The sequence below is a fragment of the Haemorhous mexicanus genome, chromosome 7, assembly GCF_027477595.1.
Source record: "Haemorhous mexicanus isolate bHaeMex1 chromosome 7, bHaeMex1.pri, whole genome shotgun sequence".
Taxonomy (NCBI): domain Eukaryota; kingdom Metazoa; phylum Chordata; class Aves; order Passeriformes; family Fringillidae; genus Haemorhous; species Haemorhous mexicanus.
The window spans coordinates 19568098-19594990 of record NC_082347.1 but is presented as its reverse complement, the minus strand read 5'-3'; the positions used below and the strand labels follow the sequence as shown (position 1 = coordinate 19594990).

The window sequence follows — 26893 nt, the reverse complement described above, 5'->3', positions numbered from 1 at the left end:
AATCGAAAACAATTATTTAAACTTTCATTATATGATTTAAAATACATATACTAGAAAAACCAGCTTTATCCACCAACTCTAAAATTAAATTACTTGATTTTTTTGCCTTAAGACTTGTAGTTAAGATTTATAGCATATTTCAAATATGGATATAACTTGACTCTATCGATGAAAGCACAATTCAGGTTTACTTTGTGCTCTGAAACACTCTGATCTATTAAAAAGAAACCCTTCAAACATAGGTCACGAATGAATTTGCTCTCATCACTGCCAGTAATCAGAAGGATCATGAAGATAACAGCTTTATATGGATGTAAGGTTAATTCTACAACTTTGATCAGTGATTCTCAAGGAAGTCTTGAGAGTGGCTGCTCTCATAAATATTAAAATTGCCCAATGCTCTTTCAACAAATTGAATTTTACAATTCAAAGTATAAGCAGCCATGTGAACCTCCACTCACCCTTAAAAGCCATGTAAGTAGCTCCAGGCAGGCTAAACTCCTGTGCTTAAATCCTAAGGCAAAGTTAATCACAGTGTGATACGGAAGTGAGATAATTACCTGCAGAAAACTGTCTTGACAGCAAAGAAATTCATTCTTCTTCATGATGGACTCAGATGTTAATACCAGTTCATTTTTGCTAAGGGCTGGTTCACTTCGGCAGGGATAGACAGCCTTCACAGGAAAAAACATGACTTATCCACAGACAGCACATGCACAAAAACTCCACTGCAAGGACACTGAACACATACGTAGAACTGAATAACAGCATTCTTTATTTCTGGCTGTTTATTTCTGGTTGTGTCTTTTTGTAGATTGTTTAATGAGGGCTTTTTTGGTTGGTTTTGGTTTACTACACTATATATTAGACTACCGTGCAAAGAAGGACCACATCCACTCCTACTTATTTCTGCAAATCTGAAGGTATACATCCAGACATTTCTAGTTCTAACCATTTTTTACACTCATATTACAGAACTCTAAAGTTACTTCAGCAAAAGGCTTTTCTCTGGGGGAAGGGAGTCATAACACACCAACCAACCACAAAACCAAAACTGAACAATGCAAGTCTTCAAACAGGACAATATTATTGAACAACCACGGGCCAGTTCAACTCAAGGAACATCCATGTCTTGATTTAATAGAGAACTAATCTGTGCAATATACCAAACTAGTACCAAATAAGCCTGTAGTAGTTTATCTACCGAGCTGGATATCGGGCCACAAAACTATGTTCAAGGACAGAAAGAAATTTTACTTTTCACAGCTTATGTGCAATTTGGTCTCGGTACACAAATTGCTCTGTTCCACTGGAAAAAATATCTATTACTCTTCGAATACATATCCTGAAAGACTGACCACAACCATTCAAAAAAGTCAGTTTGAAAGTAAATACTTCCAGTGAAACCATTTTCCCCATTATTTAGTACTTTCTTCTCCATGTTTAACAGCATTTTCACACTTTCAATAAGGATTTCAGCAATCCTTACCCTGATATTGTCTAGAACTCTCTTGAATTCCAGTGGTTCATCCTTCCCTTCCATAGCTGCAGGATCCAAGCCATCTCCTCCATAAATAAACTGTATAATGTCACCAGTAGAACTTCTGACTGTTAAATCATACTGTGAGCAAAGATCTTCAAGGGATTTTACCAGACGTCTCTGAAGGGGAAAAAAAGTACAAGGAAAGTAAAATGGATCTTTTTAAAAACAGTTGTTGACTTGCAATACAAGAAGAATACAATACAGAAACCAGACTTGGGAAATAAATCTAACACAGTCATGAGCAGGCATGAAAACCTACTTAAAATCATACATTACCCCTCAGGCTTTACTGTGCATTCCACAGAACATGAAAGTCAACAAAATTTCATGCAACAACACAATACTCCAAATTTAGAATTCCATTGTATAGAAAAGCTAATGACCTAAGGCTAAGCTGCAAAAACCTGTTGTAGTTTGAGGGATTTATTTGAGTGAATTTTTTGACATAACACTCATTCTTCCAAGCATATTTATTTCTCAAGGGATACAATACTTTTTGTATATGAAAGCAGAACCACTCAACGATTGTTTTCCCTGAGCAAAGGGGTCACCTGCTAAAGCCATTCTTCTATCAACATTACCTGCTTCTCCTATATTAACTCCTTATATTGCAAAATCTCTTAACTACCATATTCCTTTGCATTCCCAAAAAGAAAGCATACTACGAAATATTTTAGGTTAAAAACATTTTTACTTAAGAGATGGACCCCATTGTCCCATAAAAGCAAATTAGATCACCTAAACTAGACAACAAATTGGTATTTTTTTCTCACTGGTGAGAAAAAAGGTAAGACAAAATAAATGCCAAGATTATTCCCTTGGTTTTGGAGACAAATGGCCTAATTAGTCACCCATCCCAAAAGGTGAGTTTTTTCTGTCTTTGTACAATTACTTGTATATCTTGGGATGTGCTCCCAGCCCCAAATTATCTTGGCTTTTCTACTGTCTGTTATACTGAGAAGAAGGTTATAATGTAAATACTACTTAAATGTTGGAACAGAAATCTTCAGACTGCACATAACAGCAAAAAGCTTTTAGGAAGGACATTTATTTACAGCCCAAGACACTAAAATCTTAAAGAACCAGTCTAAGCCTATATAGCCAAGGTGCCTCTTACCTAGAGAGAGCAGACACTGAAAGGGAGCTTTAGCTGCATTTCTGTCATCACTCACATCAGGTTTAGGAACACACTAGTCAAAAAGTAGTCCTCAGCAACTGCACAGAAAAAGGACTTTACCCATATTCAGGAGGAAACAGCTTAATACAAGCATGTTATTGTACCACTGGCTGAGGTCTCATTTACAAGCTCCACACCTCCTGGAGAACAGACCAAGCCATGTATTTCAGAGTATAAATGACTCTGTTACATTGAAAACACACAAGGTTTGCACTTCTCCCTGATCCATCACCTTCACATGCACATGAGAAATATCCACATCTTTCAAGACTGGTAAAACCCTCAGTTCCTGCTGCCAGTTACCTGCATATACCCAGTTTCAGCTGTTTTTACAGCTGTATCAACCAGACCTTCTCGACCAGCCATTGTGTGGAAAAAAAATTCAGTGGGAGTCAACCCAGAGTAGAAGCTGTTTGCAACAAAGCCTTTTGCTGCAGGGAGCTGCAGGGAAGAGTGTGAAATACACAGTTAAAATGCAACGTATGTTCTGTATGTTACAGACAAATATGGTGCATTGTCATTAGAATGCTTTCTAAAAGTTAGCCAACACCCCCACCAACACAGGACAATGACCTCAGGTCTGCTTAGCTCCCAAGTTCCATATTTGTATTTTACATCTGGAGTAAGGTTTCAGAAATCCTTGCCTAGTTATTCCAAACAAATTTACCAGAGTTTCTTCTTCCTCCTACAAACCTTGTCACATTTCCAGCTATTCCTTCCCAACACTACCCCAACACTTCCATTAAACTTGCAAAAATTAAAACTGCAATTAAGAATGTTCATTTTGCTATAGTAGTGCAAAGGTATTTGCTGAAGTCTTAGGAAGCCAGGAAAAAGCTGGAGATACGTATACAATTAGTTTTTTGGAATGGTTTGCCCTCACCCCTGAGGAAAGTTCTTGCCAATGAAATTTACGCAGGCATCCCTTCAAGTCAATTTTTGTTGTTATTTAACAACAGGCAATGCTTTCTAAATCAGAAAAAAAGCTAGAACTACATTTTATCTTCTCACCTAAATCATTAAGTATTGTTTCTTTTTCTACTTATTCAGTATATTACAGAACACAGAAGTTGAAATTTCAACATTTAGTCACATATCTAAGTGTCATAGCTACCACAGCTAACACAAAAACTAGACTCTATGCTCATACCTAGAACCTTTGCTAGTGTTCATTAGATTTCAAATAGCACTTTAATTCACTTGTTAATATAATTCAGTGAGATTAGTTTAGAGTCATTATTGCTTCATGTAGGACCGAAACATGAAACATCATGGTAAACCCATGGTACCTAACCTGGTGGAAAAAGAGAAAAACCAGAATGATTTATCTGGCATGTTCTCACCTGTTTATAAAGACACCAACAAATATTCAGCAGTTTTCCTGGAAAGTATTAGTGCAGTCAAATGTAACACCAGTGAGAAACTTTTAACTAATTATTTTTAGGAGTTTCAAGAGAACCAAAACCGTATAATCACCTCACTTTAATTTTACTAAATTAGAAAGGTCAAAGCAAGGCTTAGTTGTAAAAATTCAAGCTAACTAAGCATCCTACGGCAATTCAGAACACTGTTGTTAACTCCCAAATCACACAAAACATTTTACATTGACCATGTATGATCCTTTTCCTTCAGCATATCATCACAACATGTTTCATCATGCAGTCTCCTCAAAAAGGCTTAAGGAAACTTGTTTCACTTTCCTTCACAGACTGTTGTAAACACCTAGAATTACCTTAGAATGCTTCTCAAAGTGAGGCAAGGACCTGTTCTCAAACCCATCAGGAACTCGGGACCCACTGATAGCCTGCTGTCCTACACAAGCAATCATCTGGGATATGTTAATGAAGGAGCCTGAAAAGACAAAGGAAAAGAAAGCCCTCACTCACAAATTAGGAATATACTGCTTCCCTGATGAGTTGCCTTCACTTCCATGAAGGTGAATTATTTAGCCTCCTAACTGGTCAGCAAAACAGAAGTGCAAGAGTTAGAGAAGCTTTTCTGTTACTCGTCCTGTTAATTTCAGCATTTAGACAAAGGCTGGCACTTAAGTCTATGGTACAGCCAACAATTTTTCATTTTTTTTCCCTTCGGTCATAGATATTCATGCCATTAATGGGCTCCCGTCCTTATGTTATCCTGGGTTCTATCATGGATTGTTTTTTACACAGCCCATGATCCTAACCTATGTATTTTGCTTGACAATTTCTTCAATAAACATACTTCAACAATACTTTTTATGAAGGGTTCAGTGTCTACCAGGACTCTAGAACAAATTAAGTCCCAAAGAATTAAGTCACTAACTCAGAAGTCTTATATGCTGAATATGTTTGCAAACAATGCCTCTCCAACACCCCCACAAAAATTATACACTTAATATACTCTTTGTCTGAGATTTCAGTATTTCTTTAGAACACAACAAGTCACTGTGAGGCTTTCCATAATTTATTAGACCTCCAAAAAAGGCAAAAGTGACTTCTTCAAATTCTTAAAGGAGACAAACACACAGGAATTTGAGACCTTATAGCACCTTCCAGTATCTAAAGGGAGACTACAAGAAAGACAGAGAGGGACTTTGTGCAAGGGCATGTAGTGATAGAACAGGAGAAATGACTTTAAACTGTCAGAGGGCAATCAGGAAGAAACTCTTTATAATAAAGGTGGCGAGGCACTGGAACAGGTTGCTCAGAGAAGCTGTGGATGCCCCATCCTGGTCTGGTAGAAGGTGCCCAACCCACCAGGTTGGGGGGTTGGAACCAGATGATCTTTAAGGTCCCTTCCAAATAATTTCATGATTCTATAAAATGTTAGTTCCAATTCTGAATGTATCATTTACTGCTGATTTTTCTATGTGATATAAATACTTGAAGAAGAAACACAACTGAAAACTCGATACTGATTGAAGTCTTAAGAACAACAAGATGTTTTGCAACTTGTACTAAAAATCAAGACACAAGAATATCAGAACATCTGCTTGATTTTAACTAACCATACCCAACCTGTACTTACTGAACTACTTGAAACATCTATGACATGAACTTGCACAACTGACAGTATAAAACAAGTTATACAGATGGAACAAATAAGTCTCACATAAGTGAAGGAGTGAGCAACCTTCATGCCAAGTTCAGCTGTCCCTACCTTTAGAACCACAGAGAGCCATGATCAGGGGACTGTTGCTCTTGTCCAGTTCTCTGAGGCAGGCACTGCCAGCATGATCTCTGATAACAGACAGTTCTTTAAGGATTAAAGCCTGAAATAGAGTATTTCAGAGGTTTAGAATTTGCTAAAAAACACACAAACAGAACTCTAACTCCCAGCAACACCTTCAGCAGTAAAAGGGAATTCAAACACAGTGAAGACAAAGAAACTCAGTTGTTGCTTCAGGCAAAACAATTTTAAATTTCAGCTTGCTTAACTTCCAGTTTGCTGAAGAAAATGTCTTTGTTGGGATAAGACAGGGGTATCCAACAACATGACAATCTCTTATCAGCATGCAAAACATCAGCTAAATTGAGCATTGCACTAAGCTCTAAGTCACACTGTGCTGCATGGAAGACAACCACGCAAATCTTGATCAATGTAATCAACTCCATTCCAATTACCTGTGTAATTTTATTCTCTTGTATCACTCCAATATACCCTGGAGGATTTCAGCTGTTCTGTGTTAAGCTAACATTTTTAGATGCATACAAATATCTGAAGCCTGTACAGACTCAGCTCAAGCTACATGCCTAGGGACTGTATTGGCTTGCATTTTTAGGTTTCAGAAGACAACTGTAGACTTTGCAATGTACAAGAATATATTTGTGAAACCTCTACTCCAAATGGATAGTGAATTTAATTAAAAATTTTACCTCTAATGTCTCTTCTGCAGTACAACCAGGCTGCTGCTGTAGCTTGCCAGTGTTCAGAGCTTCAATATACTCGTCACATTTCTTATAGCCAGCATTCAGGAGCTCATACTTAGCTTTTAGCAGGCCCTGTCCAGGAGTTACATCACCAATTCCAATTGAAAAGCCACGATTAGCTATTATTAAAAAGAAAATAAATTTTGATAGTTCAATCTCATATAGAGAAAACAAATTAAACCCAGGAAATATTACTGAGAACTTTCAATTTTGCCCCCATCACGTGACCATCACAAGCACTTCATAACCACAATAATAATTGTTTCACTGTCTCCCGCCTTCAAAACAAGGTTAGTTTTAAAAAGCACAGCAGGTCACATTTGAAGCAAAAATCTTGCTTGCTCTCTATTTCTGCATTAAAGTAATATTTTACAAGGAAATGTACTTACAAAGATAGACTGGAGCAAGTCTGGCCAGACGTGACATGGCATCTGCAGCTTCCACCTGGCCCCAGTCTCTCAGCAAGATGTAGAAGATGTTGTTCTTGGATCCTGACCCCAGTGTTCCTTTGTCCATACTGCCACTCATTAACTCGCTGTTTTGAATTGTAACATCTAGAAATGAAAAGGAAAAAAGAATCCACCAGTTTTCTAAAACATTCACTACCCACTAGTAATCACTTAAGAGAAAGAATTTTTAAATAAAAGCTCTGTCCATGCTCAGTATTTTCAATGTGAATTTAGGTATCACCGTTAAATTATTCTAAGAAAAGTCTTCGTCATCTCCTACAGCATTTTCAACTATGGTGCTTTGCATTCCATCTGCCACTGACATCCCTAACTGGAAGGACATGGATGGTTTGATATCCTAGGGATTTATCTTCCCTGCATATTCCAGCACTTTACAGTGCTTAACTGCTAATCCCTGCATTAGTACCCCCATCAAGAGACTACATTTTTTCACTTGTCCTCTGAACAACCACTTCCTAAGCTTTGCTTTCCTCTCTCTCACCTTCAAACACCAAGTTCGCATCATGACAAACTTTTGTTTTAGTTTAAGAAAACAGACTTCTACTCTTGAGAAAAACTGCAAGATTTTTATTTTTCATTTCAAGAACACCTACGTAAAGTACAGCTTCAATGCCTACAGTAAGCTCAGTAATTTCTATGACTTCTTTGAAGACTTCCAAAACATGGCTTTAGAAGTGTCACTCACAAGAATCATTGTAGCACAGGTCCTCCCCTCTGCCACAATACTGTTTGCCCTTGGTTCGCAGGTTGGCTTTTACAGGACAATCATCACTGGGTTTGAGAATGAGGCTGAAAACCTGTTTGCCTGTCCAGAGTGTTACAGGCTGAGAGAAACAGAAGGAGAATAAAGATTACAGGTTTATGCTACAACTACAGAAAAAGAGCAAGCAAGAATTTAATCGCAAAATGGCTTGATATACAAAACATGCCTACAGAGAATCATACTTGTAGAAATGCACAGTAGCATTTCTTTGAAAAACATCCTCTTTCATAGATTTGAACCTCCTGGGTGCTGAATGGCTATCCTTGACAACAGGGTATGTGCCTGCACTCAGAGAAATGTGCACTACTGCTCCCTCTTACTGTCATGTTCCCCTTTCTGACTAGAAATGGCAAAAACCCTCAAAGACGCTTGTTGCCATTTCATTTCTGAAAGAGGTTGCAACATTGATAATTATAAAGTATACTTCTTTATAAAGTATCTTTGATTTAAAACTTTAGGAATTTAAAGACTCATGTAACATTGTTATGGGTCAAGAACACACAGAGTAAGATGGAAAAAATAGTTTGACACACCTTCAGAATTGCTGGGGGTGGAAGACGGACTTTGATCTTCTCATCCTTGCCAACCAGGATAGACGCAATAATTTGACAGGCTTTGGCTCGATCAAAAAAGGTATCTTTTAATGTAAGAAGATAAGCACCTGGAATGAAAAAAGTGTTATGACAGACTAAATTTAGATTTAATTTAAAAGCCATTGCATACTCAGTGTTAATTATTTCATTCTAATAGGAATCAGCTATGCAAAACAATAATAGTTTAGACAGCTTTAGCTGTAAGTACTTTCTACATTAAATGTCTAAAAATTAGGAACAGTATTGCTATAACCTACTTTCTTGATCTCAGACTCTATTTCATAAAGTGAAATAAGGCCTCAGCATTTATTTTTGTACACTTTCTTCCTTATGTTCACTGAACACGTCCTTAAGAATTAAAGACATTGAAGGTACATACTGTAGGTTAAAGCTAATCGTTAGTGAGTGAAATCAACTCCTCTACCATAATCATAAGCAGTTTACACTGTCTATTGAAAGCAGACAAAGGTCTCAAACACTTATATGCAGAAAAACACAGCAAAATACACTCAAAGGTAGTAATAACTGTGGTTATAAAGGTAGACAACATCAGAAATTACTCTGAGGGCATCATTATCTTTCAGGAAAACAAGGGCTTATTTAATAATGTCACTTTGACTCGTGAAAGGAGGAAGCTTTTAATTAATATAGAAAAATTCTGAAAAAAGGAAGTGATTCTGAGGGAACAATTGTTAGATCACATAACCCTGAAATAAGCTCATACACACCTGTGAGGAAATCTTGAATAGCAGCAATAAGAGGCTCTCCATTTCTAGGTGTTACCAAGTTTGCTTTAGTCTGCATGAGACAAAAAGATATTATGCATTTGAAGACACTGATATTCCCTTGGCTATTCAAAATGGAACCTAGCATTTAAGACATATATTTTAGTGAAATGGCCAAAGCTTATTCTAAACTGAACTACAGCTTTCTTCAAAAAGATGGAAAAAAGTAGTCAGAAGTTCGAATTCATTTCCATCCATGCAAATCTACTGACAGCTAAGGAATAGTCTGAGAAAAGTTACTGGAAATGACATATTCTGTTTCCAAAGCAGAAGTGGCAAATAACTTGATGTGTTTTGGTAGGACAGCGAAGGGAAGACATGCTAGCTAAGAGAACGGGGGAAAGGACAAGAGGTGTTACATTCACTACAGGGATCAACTGGAATACTTCAAGTTGTGTAATCCCTCCTGATGGGTAACAATCAAGCCACCTCACGGCCCATGATCTTATGTTTTACTCAAACTACCGCTCCAGTTAATCACTCCCACCCATGGAGCAGTTTTGCCTGAACCCATTCCCACACAGACCTGAATCACACATTGGGGGTGTTCCTCTTTAGATCACAAGTCAGTTCAGTGAGCTCCAACAGGCTGCAGCCAACAATTGTATGGGTACACCTGAAGTAGGAGTAGCATTTGCTAACCCTAAAGGAGCAATGGATTGGTAAACCCTCATCTTTGTGCTTCTGACTCACACCACAGGTCAAAGCTTGTACCCAGGAGATCCTTATTTACCTTCCCTCCCTTCTCCCTTTTTGATCCTGCTCTATAAGCCCACTCCCTCCGGCCTTCTCTGTGAAGCTGCATTCTCCAGTAAAAGCCCAGTATCACCGCCTCATTTCCAGCTGGTCCCTCTATCTGCAACTGCCAGGCTCTTAGACCAGAAGCAAATGATGGATCTGCTGGTAACAGAGCCACCCTGGACTGGTAGCAATCTCTAAGGACAGTCAGGCAGAAGCATACTGATGACATCCACCTACACTGCATTTTCCCCAGATGTTAAACCTAAAGCTGTTAGATTACCAGAGTGCAACAGACCTAATTTATTCTGAAGTGGTTTTTGCAGAGTTTTCAGGCAACTTCAAAGTTGTAAATTACCCACACCCAGTAATCTCGATAGTATTTCAGATTTTACATGCAGGTTAAGAACTAAAGGACTCAGCCCATCTATCACCAGCAAAATCCCAACATGAGCTTTTATTTACCCACCCCCATTAAAACAAGTGCTTCTGCTTTTGCTTCTTCTGTCTGAGGAAGGTGAAGGTTCATCTCATCTCCATCAAAGTCTGCATTGTATGGTGTACAGACACATTCATTGAACCTGAATGTCCTATGAGGTTTTACTCTAGCCTGGAAAAGCAAAAAAAAAAAAAAAAATTATGTGCACAAGTCAAACATGGCTAAAAAAAAAGCCATGCTCAAGTGCTTCCTTTTTATATTACAAACATGAATCAAAATTCCTGATTATAGGATTTAACTCAATGGGAACTGACAGGAATTGTATTCACATTATATTATAGAAATGTGGCTAATAATTTTCATTATGAAATATTTATAAAAAGCACATAAGACAATACGCTTTGCAGAGATCACATCAACTCCACAAAAATGAAATGCTCACACGAGAAGAGATAGCAAGGTCAATTATGGCTCTTGGAAGAAGTGTGCATACAGCATCCTGCCTGGGTACACATCAATTCCCATGCACAGGCACAACTGCACTGCATTCATCCTTGCTCCACACGCTGTTTCAGCAGGAGCTGTTTATTTTTGCTTGTGCAAGAGAAACACCATAAAGGCCATGTACTTGGTATTGCAGGCTGCACTGTCTGTGCCAGCATGTGTGCACTCACAATATGGGCCATGATGCTCAGCTTGTGCAGAGAGGGCTGCCGGTTGAACAGGACGATGTCACCATCTATCAGATGTCGCTCCACAATGTCACCGAACTTCAGCTCCTGGGCCATCTTCTCTCGGTTCCCATATTTCAAAAATCTTCATAGGAAGAGAGAACAATGCAGTCAGAAGATACACAGACACTAAACAAAAAGACAAGTAAAAATTAATTCTGTGTTTATAATGCCAAATTTCCATTAAATGCTGGAGTATTTGTATTGCAATTACTAGAAGACAAAACTGGTGTGGACTGAACATCAGTCACTGCTATTTTAAGCAGTGAATGTATTTGGACATTAGTCAACAAAGCTACAGTGATCAAACCTTAAGTAAAAAAAAAGTCCATTTGTAAATGCACAGAATTTATTTCAATTGTATCAGAGAATAGGAAGTTTCACTCATGTATTACCCCTCCTTCCGACATATAAACTGACTTTAGATTAGCTCTCAAATGACAAAAGCCAGTATGATTTGCCCAAAACCACCTGTTTTCACTTTTGTCTGTACTACATCCTCAACTTAACTAAGACTCAGCCGTAAAAGAATACAAATCTAACTGCAGTTCAACATCATTAGTATGTGCACTTTAGTTTAAATGCAAGAGAGTATTTTAAAAGCTCATAGACTAAACCTGAGAACATAAACACCAATCTTTCTCTACTGCCCTTTATGAAAGATGCTAAAAATAAATTTTAATCCCTGCAGATATAACTGCCTTCACATACCAACAAGAACAAGTTGACGGGGAGAAATAAAAAGTGAATCATTACAGACAAGCACGATACCTTTTCATTTGGGTGTGCCTTTGCTGTATGAAGTTTGCTCCAGGATGAACATCAGGACCATTACAGACAAGTTTCCTCATAAAATTAATATTTGCTTTGTTCACCTGTTGCATAAAGACTTCAGTCAGAAACAAGCAGAACATGTTTCACGATCTTGTTTTTACTAGTGGCTTTTGTATTCTCAAATTTTAGGCTCAACTGACAATCCCCTTACACAGCCTCCAGCTGCTGAAGGGAACTTGCAGGAAAGAACAGAGGAGAAAAACATCAGCCTATCTCAACCACTCCTTTATACAAATCTATGAATGAACTGAAAAAATATAAAGCAAAACTCTTAGTTCTAGAGATGTCCCTCCTCATACCACATCTTGTCAGCACTTGCCTATATCCAATACTATAGATCTTTATTTGCCAGCAGCAAGAGAACTGGCAAAGCATCAATGAATGGCACTTCAAACATAATGCAGTACATTCACTCCCTTTTAGAGTGAGTAAAGAAACAACACTGAGGTCTGACTTGGGGGGAAAAAAAAAGGAATAGAAAAAGCTTTTGCATCCTACATTACTTACCTTTTCAGGAAAGGTCAATATTTTAGCAACATGAATAGGTACTGCTACTTCATCTATTCTTAAGTTAGGATCAGGTGAAATGACTGTTCTGCCAGAAAAATCCACTCTCTTTCCAGACAAATTGCCTCTAAATCGACCTAACAAAGCAAAACAGTTAAAACTCTTTAGATAGAAGTAGTTTTCAAAATGTTTCTTAAGACAGTTCATTAGAACATCTTTTAAGGTACAGCACTGACGTCCAACACAACAGTAGCAGAAGGACACTTGGCAATAGCAAAGTTAGTGGTTCAATTATTAAAAAAATAATTAAAAGCTATTTCTTAGACAAACCTTGCTTTCCTTTAAGTCTCTGAACAAAACCTCTGGTCCATTTTTTAGGTGCCATGTTGAGGGGTATGCCAGAGAGCTCACTATTAATGTACAGAGCACATTGCAGCTGAAGAAAATCCCAGTCTTCCATAATCATCTGTGTTTTGGCTCCTGATATCCTATGCTAAACAAAATAGTAATCCAATTCAGAAAATAAAGATAACATACTCTTAACAGAAAAATTCTTGGCTAGTTTAATTTAACATTTCCTTCGCAAATAATATCACGAATACTTTGTGAGATGATGCATATTACTATAGCATAAGGCACATCACAAGGGAACCCCGCAAAAAAATCTTTTGACTAATATGGGCTCTGAATAAATGCTCACAAAATTAGGTATTTCTTTAAATTACATTTTTTCCCCAATCCACTTAAGCTAATACAACCTAACTGACAGGAAAATCAGTAGTTAATAGTTTTTCAGTCATGGAAGAATTAGTACTCAATTCGTTTTGTCTGCCTGACAAAGGAACAGTTTTGTAAAGTGTGAAAAGTATTATTCTGGTGGAAGTGCTCTTCTAAGCAAATGATAAAATGACAAATCATCTTTTAGTCTCAATTTGATGGCTATGCTAAATGAAACCTTATTTCTCAAGATCAGACAGTAGAATAAATAAAGCACAAAGATGTAAGAGGAAAAGGCCTACAAGAAAAAAACAAACAACACAAATCAATAGGTGTAATATTTTCATTGTAAGCAACTATGCAAAAAGTGTGACAGTCATGGGAGAAGGAAAAAAAAAGAAAAAATTTTTAAAAGAGTTAACAGACCAGAACTGAAATGAAAAATTTCCCCTAAGAATCCCAGCAGACCTTCAGCAGGTCCTACACTGCAAGCAGACAGTTCCATCTGAAATAACCTACTCCGATCTTTCAGAAAAATGCCCAACAACATAGAAATACAGCACCAGACTGTAAGCACTAAACCCACTTGCTATATTCAATCCCACACAAATCTTTCTGAAGGCATCAGTCTCAGAGGATGAAGGCTGACTCACCTTTTTTATCACATCATTGAGGAAAATTATCTCTGTCAGTTTCATTGTCAAATCATCTTCATTGGTGCCAGACTTCAAATCGCTCACCACAGAGGGTCTGATACACAGTGGAGGCACCAGGAGTCGTGTGAGGATCAAGTCTGAAGGTTTACCTGCTTGTGGGTTCATTAGAAGTAGAGGGATGTCTTCCACTGGGATTCTTTTAAAGAGGTTCAATACTACCAAAGGATTCAAGTTTTCCTACAAAAGCCATTGGGAAAATGGAGAGAAGAAGCCATCATTTAAAGTTTCAATGCCTCGCTACCCCCCTTATTTTACTGATGTTAAGAAGAAGCCTTTTTCAAAGGCAAATAGATAACTATTCATGCAAACAAAACTATTGTTTAGTTTATTTATTCTGAACCGATGCTTTTAGCATCTCAAATCTTAACTTGTTATATATTCTTTCCTTCCATTTTTACCCTGTATATGCATGTTTACTTCCTAACATGTTGTTCTCTTGTCTCAATAGTTAATGAAGAGTATTTCATTGTCAATAGAGAAAGGAACTCAATTAACATCCTACAACAAACTTTCAGTACATTGTATTCACTTTATTAGTAAAAAAAAAAAAAAAAATCACATCATTACAGTACTGTCTAGATTATTTTTCAAAACTTAATTTCTTGTCTTAGTACAGCTACTGCTGCGTTCACTACTTTTTCTATCTAGGTATGTACCTGGAGATCTTTCCAGCTTGCTAAGAGCAGAAGGAAACAAAACTGCATACAATGAAAAGCTAATGAAACAAAAAGTTAGCAAATTAGGTCTGCTCTTTCTCAACATTAAGAACTTCTGAAGAAAAAATATGGACACAGATCCACACATATATATATATATGGAAACTTGATACGGACCTGTGTTTCTTCTTCCTGGTCTAGTTTATAGAACCACAACACAATAAGAACATCCCTTTATCCCTTTCTTCACAGGCAGGTAATGGTGTACCAGAACACACTAATATACTAAACTTCTCATTTTAGCAAAGTTAACATTATTGTACTGGATACAAACATTCTTCATGCATCTTTTGCTACACAAAATTCTTGGATCATCACAAGACTTGAGCTGATACATTGCAAGCCTTTAAGGAGTTTTATTTCATGCTCAAAAAATAGCAAAAAACATAGGTTACAATAAAATTCACCTGAGCTCTTCCCAGTAAGGGTTCTACTTCTTTGTTATATTCAATGGCAGTTTCAAAGGACTGGAGAAAAGTTGACACTATTGGATCTACAACTTTCTTATTTGTCTTGTACTTTTCATGTATTATCTTCAACAAACCACACTTCTTCACAGTTCCTGCAAGGAATTAAATATGGATTGCCTTGGGATTTTATTTCAAAAAAACAAAAACAAAAAACACCACCAAAACTTAAGTTACGGCTCCAAAATAAGGTAAACCTTCAATGAACATAAGAAAAAATTAAAACTTTACCAGCTTTATTATCCAGCTTCCTAAACTCACAGAACAACAAAAGGACAATGAAGTCATATGTTTTTATATAGATGGCTTAGTGTACCTACATGATGGTGCAGCCTCTGAGGCTGAAAGTAGATGGTTTAGCCCACACCTTTAATTCAGCTTCACCTCATTCACAGCAGATATTTCTAAAGTAGAAGTTCCCACACTAAAAACAGGACTAAGAACTGCCATTTAAGTATCTTAGCAGTATCTTCTGAAATCATTTCAGAAGTGAATTATAAGAAAGATCTGATAAATATTTTCACGTCATGCAGGTAACATGATTCGTGAAACTTCCACAGACAAGTCCAAATGCTCAACTTGTTTTACTGAAGTATTCTGACCCATCACGTAACTTTTCTAAATGCCTATTGTTTATACCCACTATGTGTAGACAGGGCATGTACGATAAAGCAGCTCTCAGTGTATTGAGTTGTTGTACATTTCAACAAAGAACCCACAATTTTCATGAGTTAGAAGTTTTAAGTTATGGATTAACCATCTACTAAGAATCTGCAATAGATGAAGTCCTTACACAGCAGCAATGTGTGATCAGTCTAAGTGAAAAAAAACAAGACCTATTTTAAGAACCAGATACGAACTCTTACAAAAATACTCTGTCCTGAAGAAGGAATAATCTTAAGAAAGATAATTTAATTCAGTGATGAAAAATTATGTTCACTCAAAATTACAAATGCTATCAATGCTATGTGAATGTACTGATGATTGCCAATAGCTCCCAGTATTTTTAAAAACACATTAAAAAGGGTTTTTTGTCATTATTCAAGCATCAAATATTGGTTACTACCATGAAACATAAAATACTACAAGCAACTAGGAAAATAAGAGGTGAACAAGCACGTGTCTGGCCCTAAAAATGCAATTACCTCATTGTTAATGAAGGCCAGAGAGAACACCCATTAGCTGTGCAATGAACGAGCATATTGAAGATTTGGATCCTGTCAGAGCCATCAATGTGAAAACCATCAGAACAGATAACTTCACAAAGTGCTCATGTCAATACTCACCATTAAAGGCCCCACAGTAAGGACAAGTGTTTTTCTTTCTGCACTTCTCAGACACTTTCTTTTTTAGCCCTCTCTTCTGAAGATATGTAAGGCCGGGTCGTTTTAGGTAATCTAAAAACTGCCTTTTTTCTTCCACTGACAACATGATGCAGCAACAGGTTTTGCAGATCATCTTAAAGGTAAACATGCATAAACACAGCTGTTTAAGAGACACACTCACAGATATAATCTCTTGAACTACAGCTTAAGTTCTTGAACACAGTGTATTTTTTTAAATGAGATACCACTGTCTTGATTGAAAGACCAAATCACATACTGGAATACATATTAAAAAGCACATGAGAAAAATACAGTCCATGAGACAAATCTTTAGCTAAGCTCTGCAGGGCCTTAGAGATTTGATTTATTTGGATGTTCTGAAAGGCAAATTATACTGCATATATTTAACTCAAACTGCAAAAAAATAATAGATCATTTTTTTCAGTCTGAGATTACATAGAACATCACTAAGACTGGTCTTCAAATACATGTATTTCACAAAAGAAAATGTACACGAAGACAGATTAATAATGCAGCCTTATTTTGGCCTTCTTATTTACTTTCAAGCTTAAACTAGAAACTGACAACAAATCAGGATCATGTTTACCTGTAAGATGCCTATCACAGCTTTGAAGTACCCGACGTGAAAGCATGGTAGTTCTAAGTCAATGTACCCATAATGCCCTAAACAGTCAGCCAGATTTTTCCCACAGGTTTCACAGGGACGATCTTTTTCACTGGTTCCCTTTGGGAGAAAGGGAACAGTCATATAGAGAAAAAAGTTAACTGTAATTGATGGGATAGATACAAAATACAACAGTTTATAAGCTAGTCAGGAATCCTAGTAGCAGAGCCACTCCTTTTCCCCAGCATAAGAAGTACTTCAATAGCATTACAGTCACTCTGACCCTTAAGAAAAATGGTTTTTACACACAGCCCCTGCTGACACCAATGACCTGGACTCAAGCAGCTCTTGCAAATGATTTCCATACCATTAATCTACACTGTGGCATTTTGCTGACACATGTCTCTGGGTGTCCCAGCAGTCTGGCAGAAAAGTACTTAACTTCCTGCCTCAAGAGAATGCATTCCTGCCCACCAAAAGTGTGAAAAAGTAGCTGGTACTGCAGGTAATAGTCTATGAAATTCAAGTAAAGACTCATTTGAACTTACTTCTGACAAAGAGTACATTTCAGTGACCCCAACTTTTTTTAAACCACTTCAGCAATCTTCCAGAAAGAGTTCAGAAAACAAAGGCAAAGTTCTCACCATGCGATGGTCCAGCACTCCATACTGCAGTGGCGAGTGATTGTTGTCCTGACTATACAAATTCTTGCTGACCACTTGAATGTGGGCTTGCTGACGCATCTCTTCTGGAGATTTCATGCCAAAACAGATGTGGCTTCTAGGACAGGAAATTTCAGATTTATGTATGGGCACATATTTATATATATGTGTATATATACATATTCAAAACCACTTATAATGACAAGCACACCTACATGCAAGTATCACAGAACCAACTGGGTTGAAAACTTTGGTCATAGGTTGGGTTCAGTGATCTCCAATGTCATAGTATGACTTTGGCATAATGTTAGTGTTTTTATGAAAATATTTTCTCTCTAGTGTTTGTTGTGAGATGTGATCAAAAATAGAGTAAAGTAGGTTTTAGCTTAGGAAAAAAAGGGGAAAAATTTATTAATTTACAACTATAAAGAGAAACACACAGAACTCAGAATGAAAACTTTTTAAATACTTTTTCTTTTTTTTTACTAAATTTCTAACACATTTACTCTTCAGATCATTCACTTTCAGTTTATTCCTACTCTTTAGATAATAAATTTTTACTTTAATAAAGAGAGAAGAGAAAGGAGACACCACGTTGTCAATTAGATCATGGCATTGAGTGCCACATACAAGCTTTCCTTAAACACCTCCAGAGAGGGTGACTCTATTACCTCCTAGGGCAGACCATTCAATGCCTAACCATCCCTTCTGTGAAGTTCTCCCCGCTGTGCAAGCTAAACCTTCCCTAGTGCAACTTAAGTCTGTGCCCTCTCATCCAGTTACAGGTTGCAGGGAGAAGACAATTCCTAGCTGGCTGCAGCCTCCTTTCAGGAGGTTTTAGAAGAGTGGTAAAGTCTCCCCTGAACCTCCTCTTCTCCAAGCTGAACACCCCAGCTCCCTCCGACGCTCCCCCTAGGGGTGGTGTTCCTTCAGCTGCTTCGTTGCCCTTCTCAGGACCCCAAGGCACTCGAAAACAACGCAGAAGTGGCTAGGTTGATTGATAACACTGCTGAAACCGGTTCTTGACAGGTAATTATGAAAAATAATGGTGCTTTACGGTGATTTGGTGTTTTTCATCTGAAGTATTTATCGACCTTCCTGGGCACGCCCACAGCTGGACACAGGCACAGCCACCCGTGCGGAAGAACCCAGCCTGTGCCCACGGCTCCTTGGAGCGGAGCAGCCGTGCCATGAGCTGTTCACCGCGGCCCTCCACGCCGACACTCTGCCAGCTCCGGCTACAGCGGTTCTGTCCCCCGCAATTCTGCTGCTCCCCACCTCAGCCCACGGGCACCGCACGACCCCCACTCACATTTTCTTGGCCACATCGGTCTCCCTGAACTGCTCCTTCACCATCGCGGCGGTGGTGGCGCGGCGGGGCCCGCGCGGCTGCACGCGGGGCCTGGGCCGGGGTGGTCAGCGCGGCCTCCGCTCGTAGCGCCCTCTGCCGGCACCGCCGCGTAGGGGGAACCTCCACTCTGCGGCACGCCGCTCCCGTGCGCGCTCAGTGCACGGCGAAGAAACGGCTCCTCGTGTTCAAGGGGAGCTTCCCAAGCATCGCCGGCCCACCGCCCCGTGGCCTATTACCCAGCACCATGGAACCAAGCCCGGCTCCGTTCTCTGACACGCCCCCTCGTCTATGCACATAAATAAGGCTTCCTCTCAATCGTCTCTTTCCGAGGCTGAAAAGGCCCAACTCCCGGAACCCCAAACAACTCCTCAGCCAGGCTACGCCGCCACGTTCACTCCGTGGCTCAGCATACCCCCACAGCGGCCCTGGTTCACCAGCGGCAGGACCCCCAGGGCGCACAACCCCGCAGCAGAGGGAGGTACAGAGGGAGGCTAAGCTTGGCAAAGACCGCAGCCGAGCACAAACGAAACCAAGCCTTGCCCCGTCGGCACACAGAACTGCGTTTGCGCCGGGTCTTATCAGGCACACAAACGCCACGCCCGCCGCTATCTCCTGCCGGGACCGGCTCTGAAAACGACGGCCCCACTCACAACTCCACCCCTGCCGGAAGGAGCCCTGCGCCGCCTTATGATTGGCCGCGGTAAGGTGCCGATCCTTTTCTCTTCCGGTCGCAGGAGCCGCGGTTGCAGCCATGGTGAGTGCCTGGGCTAGGCCCCGCCATCCGCCCTGTGGCGCTGTCATCCTCGCCCTGCCGCGCCCCTGCACCGCCGCGGCCCACCGGCCCGGCCCGCCCGCACCCGCCCGCGGGGGTATGGCGGATACCGAGCCCGGGCTTTTGCGGCTGGGTCGCCGCGCGTCCCTGCCTGCTGGCAGCAACGAGCCGCGGGTTGAGGGCCGCGCCGGCGGCGGCGTGTGTTCTGCCGCGGTGGATGTCTGGGCTCGGTCAGAGCAGCCCCGCGCTCTGGTAGTGCGGCACCAGTGCGCTGCTCCTCTGCGGGGGCTGCCGTGGGTAACCCCCGCGATTATCGCTGCTGCTCCTCTCTGAAAGCCTTGTGGCAGCAGTGGTGTGCAGGGTTTTCGAAAAACTTCCACACTGCGTTAGGGAGGGCATGACCAGCCGCTCGAGGGAGCTGGTCTTTTTTCTCAGCCCTGGTGAGGCTGTACCTTCAGCGTAGCGTCCGGTTTTGGGCTCCTCAGTCCGGGACAGACGTAAAGCTCCTGGAGGGTTCCAGTGGAGAGGCAGTGAGGATGATTTGGGGTCTGGAACATTTCTTTGATGAGGAGAGGCGCAGAGAGCTGAATCTCTTCAGCTCAAGAAAAGGTGACAGAAAGGCGACGTTATCAGTGTTTGAAGGGGGGTATCAGGGGATGCGGCCAGGCTCTGTTTAGTGGTGCCTGGCAGTAGTACTCGAAGTAAGGGCAGAAAGTGATGCCCAGGCAATTTCACCTGAATATCAGGAAGAGCTTCTTTACTCTTCCAGTGCATGGTTAGTCACTGCTCTGTATCCTCACTTCCTTTTCACCTGCCCTTTACCCCCCACTCACTGCCATGTCCTTACTCTGGTCAGGTACTAACCCACCCAGTATCGTGCCAAATGTGTAATTTTTTGAAAAAAATTAGTAAGCTCTTCTGGACCCACTGACCTGTTGTTTTTTCCTTTCAAGGAATCTTGGGTGCTCCCACTCTATAGGGATGGGAAGCCGTAGAGGCAATAACATGTGGGCTTAGAGGGAAACTTCTGTTGTATTCTTAGAATACTTGAGATTGAGAGTCATGTATTTCACTAAAAGCTGCTTCAACTTTTCATGGTAGTGAAGGTGTGTATGTTGTTGTGGTGTTTGGAAACTGAGGATGAGTTTCTCACTGTATTACTTAAAGGTGTTTTCTGTAGCCCCAGACCAGCCCATTTAGGTTGTGAGCTCACTCTCAGTATCTGAGGCTCCTGATCATTGTGGTACTGTGCATTATTTATGCTCATAGTGTTTCTGTTGCATTTGTAGCTATTGTTTTGTTTTATTTAATGTTTTCTCTTGCAGAATGACACAGTGACCATCAGAACCAGGAAGTTCATGACCAACAGACTTCTGCAGCGCAAGCAGATGGTAAAAGACTGCAGAAAATTACCTTTATTTGTTTGGTGGTTCTGAGCTGGAAGAAGGTTTAGCTGCTATTAATATGGGGCCCTTAAAATCTCCAGTGTTCTTAAATAAGGAATTGTAAGAGCATATTGGTTGAAATGTGTTGATGTATGCTCAAGGTAAATCTTGATGGCGAAGTTGTACCAGCTTGAGACTGGATGTTGAGGAAAATTCCTGCACCGAAAGAATTATCTGAGTGTTGGAGTAAGCTGCCCTGGGAAGTGGTTAAGACATCCTCCCTAGAGGTATTTAAAAGCCATGTGGGTATAGTATTTGAGAACATGGCTTAGTGTCATTGAGACACTTGACAGGTTTGCATCTACTATTGTAGATGCAAACCTGTCAAGTGATTTTAAAGGTATGTTTCAGTCTAAATGACTCAGTGAAGCAACAAACTTGTGAATGCTTTTGTGTCAAAAGAATACTAGTTTGTGCTTCTGAAGTGGGTTAGTTTGAATGCTGAGCTCATGGTGGGGCTGTAGCACCTGGGAGGGCTGTGTACTGGATGTTGACCTTTCATCAACTTGTTAAAATTCTTTCTTAGGTGATTGATGTTCTTCATCCTGGGAAGGCCACAGTCCCCAAAACAGAAATCAGGGAAAAGCTGGCAAAAATGTACAAGACAACCCCTGATGTAATTTTCGTCTTTGGCTTCAGAACTCACTTTGGTGGTGGCAAGACAACTGGTTTTGGCATGATCTATGATTCCCTGGACTATGCAAAGAAAAACGAGCCAAAGCACAGGCTTGCCAGGGTATGTTGTTTTCTGGTGTCTTAAAAGCAGGATTTGCCTGTGTAAAAACTCAGGCTTTGTATAAGTACAGTTGTATGAGAGCTCCTAAAATAGCACGTTAACTTTTATATTTGCAAAATAGGCTGAGTGTTGTTTTATTCTATATTACTAGGGAATTGGGAAGGCAAAACCAATAATAGCAGAGGTGTTTAGCAGTAACTTTTAACAAAACACTACTAGTGGTCTAAAATAATGCATAAGAAATGGGGCTGATCCATGTCCCTCTTCAATGTTTATATTCTGTGTTGAATCATTTATTAGTTAATGATCTTGCTATTTAGTTAATATTTCAAATGTAAACTGTATTTGAACATTTCAGAAATCATAGAACTTGTCAAGAGTTGTTAGTAGAGAAACAATGTTAAAAGCAACTTTCAACTGTTTTAATAGCACGGCTTGTATGAAAAGAAAAAGACTTCCAGGAAACAGCGAAAAGAGCGTAAGAACAGAATGAAGAAAGTCAGGGGCACAGCCAAGGCGAATGTTGGTGCTGGCAAGAAGGTAGGATGAGAATATCTTTTAAGCTAGAGTGAGCATATGCCTTTGAAATGTTGATTTTGAATTCTTCAACAGATTAACATTGTTTTTCTTCCATTTTTTCACCTTTTCTACTGGATAACAGAAGGTAAACTGTGTGTTGTATAGCTTGTCATCAGCTCAGTAGCTTAGTTTTGCTCCTCACTGCTGCCAGCCTAGCTGATGTGACATGAAACAATGCTTCCTAAATTACTGTTTCCTATGTGTCACTGTTAAACTTCATAAATCTAACAGTGCTGCTCTAATCACATAACTCAGTCTCGCAATACACACATAAGATAATCTTAACACTTGTTACTCAGGCTGCCTAAACCCCTAATGCTTACTCCACCGAGTTACTGTTGGTATGGTGTTCCTTACTGAGGTAAGTTTGTTAAGGATGTGTGGTGTAGGCAGTGAGGACAGTGTGTAAGTAAAGATAAGGTAGAATGCCTTGGGGTTTGAGGGACTGAGGGTTTGAGGCCCAAGTTAGTGGAGTCTTCTTCTGGTGAACCTAGACTGATGAAGCCCTCCTGGGCTGTGGCTGTGACCTGATACAGGCAGGTTAGTGGGAGGCAGATTTCTTCTATCATGAAACAGAGCCAAAGCTGAGGAGTAGGTTGGGTGGAAAGCCAGTCACTTTCCTTCACAGTGTTCCATCTTCTGATAAAAATTGATTAGGCTGTACATGCAAGTGGGGTTTTTTTCAGGTGTTTTAGCAAGGGGAGAGAGGGTAATGGGTTTTGATGCTTAGTTCTGTAGTTGTAAAATTACCTTGATATCTTGAACTTTAGTAATCTTCACTTTTGCTTTTTTCCTACTTTCTTGGAACTCTCCATCAGAAATGAAGTATCTGCAGGTACTGGAAATGAGCATGGATTTGGTGCCTGAATTACACATCACTGAAATGTGTCTATCCTTTTAATTGAAGCACTGTACTGCCTTGCATGCATGTTTGATTTAAACTTATATCTGTCATGTGAGGGTTCACTTAATTTCATAATGAATTTTATTCGTATGACTTGGAAGTAAAATTTGGCTAGTAGCAAACCAGACTTTTTGAAATTCGTGAATCAACTTTAAAATAATTCTCAGTGAAAATAAATCTAAGTAACTCAATGCTGTTGACTTGAGATGTTGGTTCAGTCACCACAGGATCTGATTCAAAGTAGTACAGTGCAATTACATGTGTAACTTGACCATTGTGTGAAAGTAGTGGTGTACATGAAAGCTAAGTCACATCACACTTGGTGCATTTGAGATGGTGCTTGGAAATGGCACAGTTGTCAGCAGTATTTAACTATTGCCCTATTCCAAGTAAAGACACAAATTATAGTGAAATTACATTTTGTAGTTAGTGTGGAGGTTAAGTTCTTGTTATCCCTGAATAGAAAGGAATCATTGTTACTGACAGTAGATCAGGGAACTTACTCTACTAGAAAACATTAGGAGCCTTCTTCCTTTGTGCTTTAATGCTGTTTTAATCATGAAGTCCTACAATGGTTTATGGCACAAAATTTAACATTTGGTATTGTAGTAACACCTAATGTATCCTTCTGTCAGTGGCAAAGGAGTCCTTTTGTGTTGCACCAGTCCCAGTAGTATGGAGGAATTTCTTCCTTTTAAGACTTTTGCACCTGAAGGTAGCTGGTTTTGAGTGCTAATGAAAAGTGATCAAATGACTCACGTGAATTATTAATGGTGTCCAGTTCATAAAAGCTCTTAAAGCATATCAACAGTTCAGAAATTAAAGGAAAGGATCATGCCCTTCGGTAATTACGTAGATGTGACTTCTGTATCAAGTGCTTGTCAAACTAATGTGTAGTCTTAGTAGTAGGTAATCAGTGCTTTTGGTTAGAGATATTTTGATGTCTTTTAAAAAATTATCTTTCAGTTGATAAGTATGCATGGGTTAGATGTGACTTGTTTACCAGATTTGTTAATCTTTGTGTTGTTACTTAAGATAAATTATTTTGTGCACTTCCTGAACAACTTGAGAAGAATTCTGTGCTGCATTATAGAAAAATGTGTGAAATACACTAAGCTTTGTCTTCAGAAATGGATGTTCAGAGATCATGATGTGGTATGGTTCGTCATCCTTATCACAGCTGTGTGGAGGGATTTTTAATAGTTCTGGAATACATTTTTGAGTCCACCTACAGAATCTGTGAGAATTATTTTACCTTGTAAATGTGTCAGTACTTGATTCTGTGAAGTGTTTAGGCAAGTGTATATTCTAAAAGTTACATATGATGTAGTCATGAAAAAGTCAGACTTAACTATGCTGATGTCTTGTTAAGTTTTCTTTGATGCTTCCTATCACTTCTCACTCCTTTAGCATTCCCATTCTATCTTCCTTGCAGTTTCAAGAGAAGTATTTTCAAATATTTTGTGTTATTTAAAAAATTCTCTGGCTCTAGAGTGTGCTGAGCTTGCTGAAATTTGGAACAAGAATATGTGGATGTGCATCACCTTGTCTTTGCATTCAAAGTAGTGATACTGAAATGCAGAAAAATGCCCTCCCTCCCTTCTAATGTCACAGCTGTAGCTATGACAGCCTTTGACAGGTGGGCCTGTCAAACAAGTGTGGATGGATAAGCACTTGGAAGCCATTGTAGCCTGTAGGTGTAATTGAACAGGCAGGTGCATTCTGAGTGTTAGTTAAGCTCTAAGTAGCTGTTGAGTTTAAGGGAGTAAGTGAAATCTAAGTCTTCAATCACTGCAGTAGTCAAAACTTCCTATCACATTTCATTGTGGTTAATTGAAAAAAACACGAGTGTCAGTAAAAACCCTCAAAGCTCAATTTTCTACAGTAGTAGAATTTAGATAAAATTCTTACTAATTGGTTCTTTCTCTTTTTCAGTAAATGAACATTCTTCAGGTGGAAAATGGATAACAGGTATGCCTTCAGAATGCTTTGTAAGGGCAGGCATTCAGCAGTGCAGTCATTGTGATAAGTCTGAGGTTCATTTATGCAAAGACTGTGGTACTTGTGCAGACATAGAACCCAGTGCAAGAGTTTAAGGCTAAGAATATTTGCAAATCACTTTTGCATTTATCACTGAGTTGGTAGCTTATGTAACTTGGACTTGCATGAAGTACCTGATCTGTATAAAGGCTGAAATAATAACATTTGGTACTTCAAGTTGACTGTTAGCAAAGCTGCTGATTGTTTAGTCTTACTGTAAACAAGGCTTATATTTTTCATTTTTAGGTATGCTAAAGAGGATAGATGTTGAGTTTTATTGTCTAAAATAGATTGAAGTAGCATGATAGCTATTTTAGGAATAGATGTATGTTGTTTTTTTAGAGGTACTCATTTCAAATAAAATACTTCCAAACAAACAGGATGCTCTTGCAGAAAAGTCAGACTAGATTTTTATATCTTTGCTGCAGGAACCTAAGTGCTGTGGTCAATAACTACTCCAGAAAAAACTGGTTTTATTACAAATGGTCTGAGTGACTCAGTTGGAAGGAGCTTAAACAGTCTGGGAGGTGATAAAGTGAGTGTAATATCTTAAACAGAAAGTTGTCAAAGCAGTTGTAGCTTGTTGATCTCTTCTGCAGAATTGCTGTAATTTAGGCTCATTTATTGCCATGGCAGTGCTGAGAAATGGAGCTTTATATATAAAGAAGAGCAGTATGGTTCACCTTACTTGTTTGGGAAACAGTCTTTCAGGCTTTATAAAAGCACAAGCATAAAAATTGTTTTAATTGTGTGTCAGTGATCTGTTTTTTTTCCCCTACAGGCAGCATCATTCTATGAAGAATTATAGAATGAATTACTCTGGAAAGCAGAAGCTGCTCATCTGACTTCAACATCAAATAAACTTTGTCAATTAAATACTGGTTTGCCTTTTTATTTTGATTCAAAAGCTACTGTTTGTAAAGTTTGAGAAATTCAGTATAGGTGTACTGAATTAAAAAAATATTAAAATCTTTTCATATTAAACAAGTCTTGTTTTGAGTATCAATTTGAAGTGAACCACAGCTTCCTACAGGTAGTAGTAGGAGCTAATTACAGCCAGGCAGTGTTGGAGGTAGGCATGCTCTTGTTCAAACTGTTTGGAAGGTTCTTTTTTTTGGCTGCCTGTTTTATATAGACTTTTAGAACATAGAGGAAGGGAGAACCAAACATGCAGACAGACACTCAGAGCTGCCTGCTTTCATAGTTAAGATTTTGGCTAATGAAGGCATTAGGAAAGATTTGTCTTTTGTTTCTGACTTATCAGGATGGGCTCTGGGGTCTGTCTCTGGCTTGCAAGCTGTGTGGCAGCTTAATTCCCCTAATAACCCCTAATTTTTCATCTGATAGTAG

At 39.3% G+C, this 26893-nt stretch overlaps 2 protein-coding genes across 6 annotated transcripts in view; one reads left to right on the top strand and one right to left on the bottom strand.

Annotated features, from left to right (window-relative positions):
- Positions 1–19168, bottom strand: part of POLR3A (RNA polymerase III subunit A) — a 38722-nt gene extending 19554 nt beyond the window's left edge. For 3 of the 4 annotated variants that reach the window (XR_009487192.1, XM_059851286.1, XM_059851285.1), the window contains exons 1-21: positions 19029–19168; positions 17699–17834; positions 17037–17174; positions 16391–16562; positions 15045–15199; positions 13859–14098; positions 12819–12981; positions 12489–12625; positions 11919–12022; positions 11091–11232; positions 10447–10587; positions 9183–9252; positions 8395–8522; positions 7784–7922; positions 7018–7182; positions 6575–6747; positions 5859–5970; positions 4453–4571; positions 3024–3161; positions 1490–1660; positions 561–674 (exon numbers count right to left, since the gene is read on the bottom strand). Coding sequence is in view for 3 of the 4 variants with exons in the window: in XM_059851286.1 (XP_059707269.1) it covers positions 561–674; positions 1490–1660; positions 3024–3161; positions 4453–4571; positions 5859–5970; positions 6575–6747; positions 7018–7182; positions 7784–7922; positions 8395–8522; positions 9183–9252; positions 10447–10587; positions 11091–11232; positions 11919–12022; positions 12489–12625; positions 12819–12981; positions 13859–14098; positions 15045–15199; positions 16391–16562; positions 17037–17174; positions 17699–17834; positions 19029–19072 (2901 nt within the window). In the remaining variant the exon portion in view is untranslated. Of the gene's footprint in view, positions 1–560; positions 675–1489; positions 1661–3023; positions 3162–4452; positions 4572–5858; positions 5971–6574; positions 6748–7017; positions 7183–7783; positions 7923–8394; positions 8523–9182; positions 9253–10446; positions 10588–11090; positions 11233–11918; positions 12023–12488; positions 12626–12818; positions 12982–13858; positions 14099–15044; positions 15200–16390; positions 16563–17036; positions 17175–17698; positions 17835–19028 lie in introns of those variants that run through there. The other variant, XM_059851287.1, reaches the window with a different exon arrangement.
- Positions 19169–19702: 534 nt separating this feature from the next.
- Positions 19703–26419, top strand: RPS24 (ribosomal protein S24). 2 transcript variants are annotated; one of them, XM_059851288.1, is made up of 7 exons: positions 19703–19821; positions 21165–21230; positions 21811–22020; positions 22450–22560; positions 23418–23434; positions 25439–25474; positions 26325–26419. In XM_059851288.1, the coding sequence occupies exons 1-5, from the start codon at positions 19819–19821 to the stop codon at positions 23421–23423; spliced, it is 396 nt and encodes a 131-aa protein (XP_059707271.1). In that variant the 5' UTR covers positions 19703–19818; the 3' UTR covers positions 23424–23434; positions 25439–25474; positions 26325–26419. The 2 variants fall into 2 exon arrangements, with proteins under 2 accessions (XP_059707271.1, XP_059707272.1); XM_059851289.1 differs by lacking the exon at positions 23418–23434 and having other exon boundaries at positions 19710–19821.
- The last annotated feature ends 474 nt before the right edge of the window (positions 26420–26893 follow it).

What these genes read in the sequence shown, in the direction of transcription:
- RPS24 (XM_059851288.1), top strand. An exon ending in TTCTGCAGCGCAAGCAGATG is followed by an intron (nt 21,231 to 21,810) that starts GTAAAAGACTGC and finishes ATTCTTTCTTAG; the next exon opens with GTGATTGATGTTCTTCATCC. An exon ending in CAAAGCACAGGCTTGCCAGG is followed by an intron (nt 22,021 to 22,449) that starts GTATGTTGTTTT and finishes CTGTTTTAATAG; the next exon opens with CACGGCTTGTATGAAAAGAA.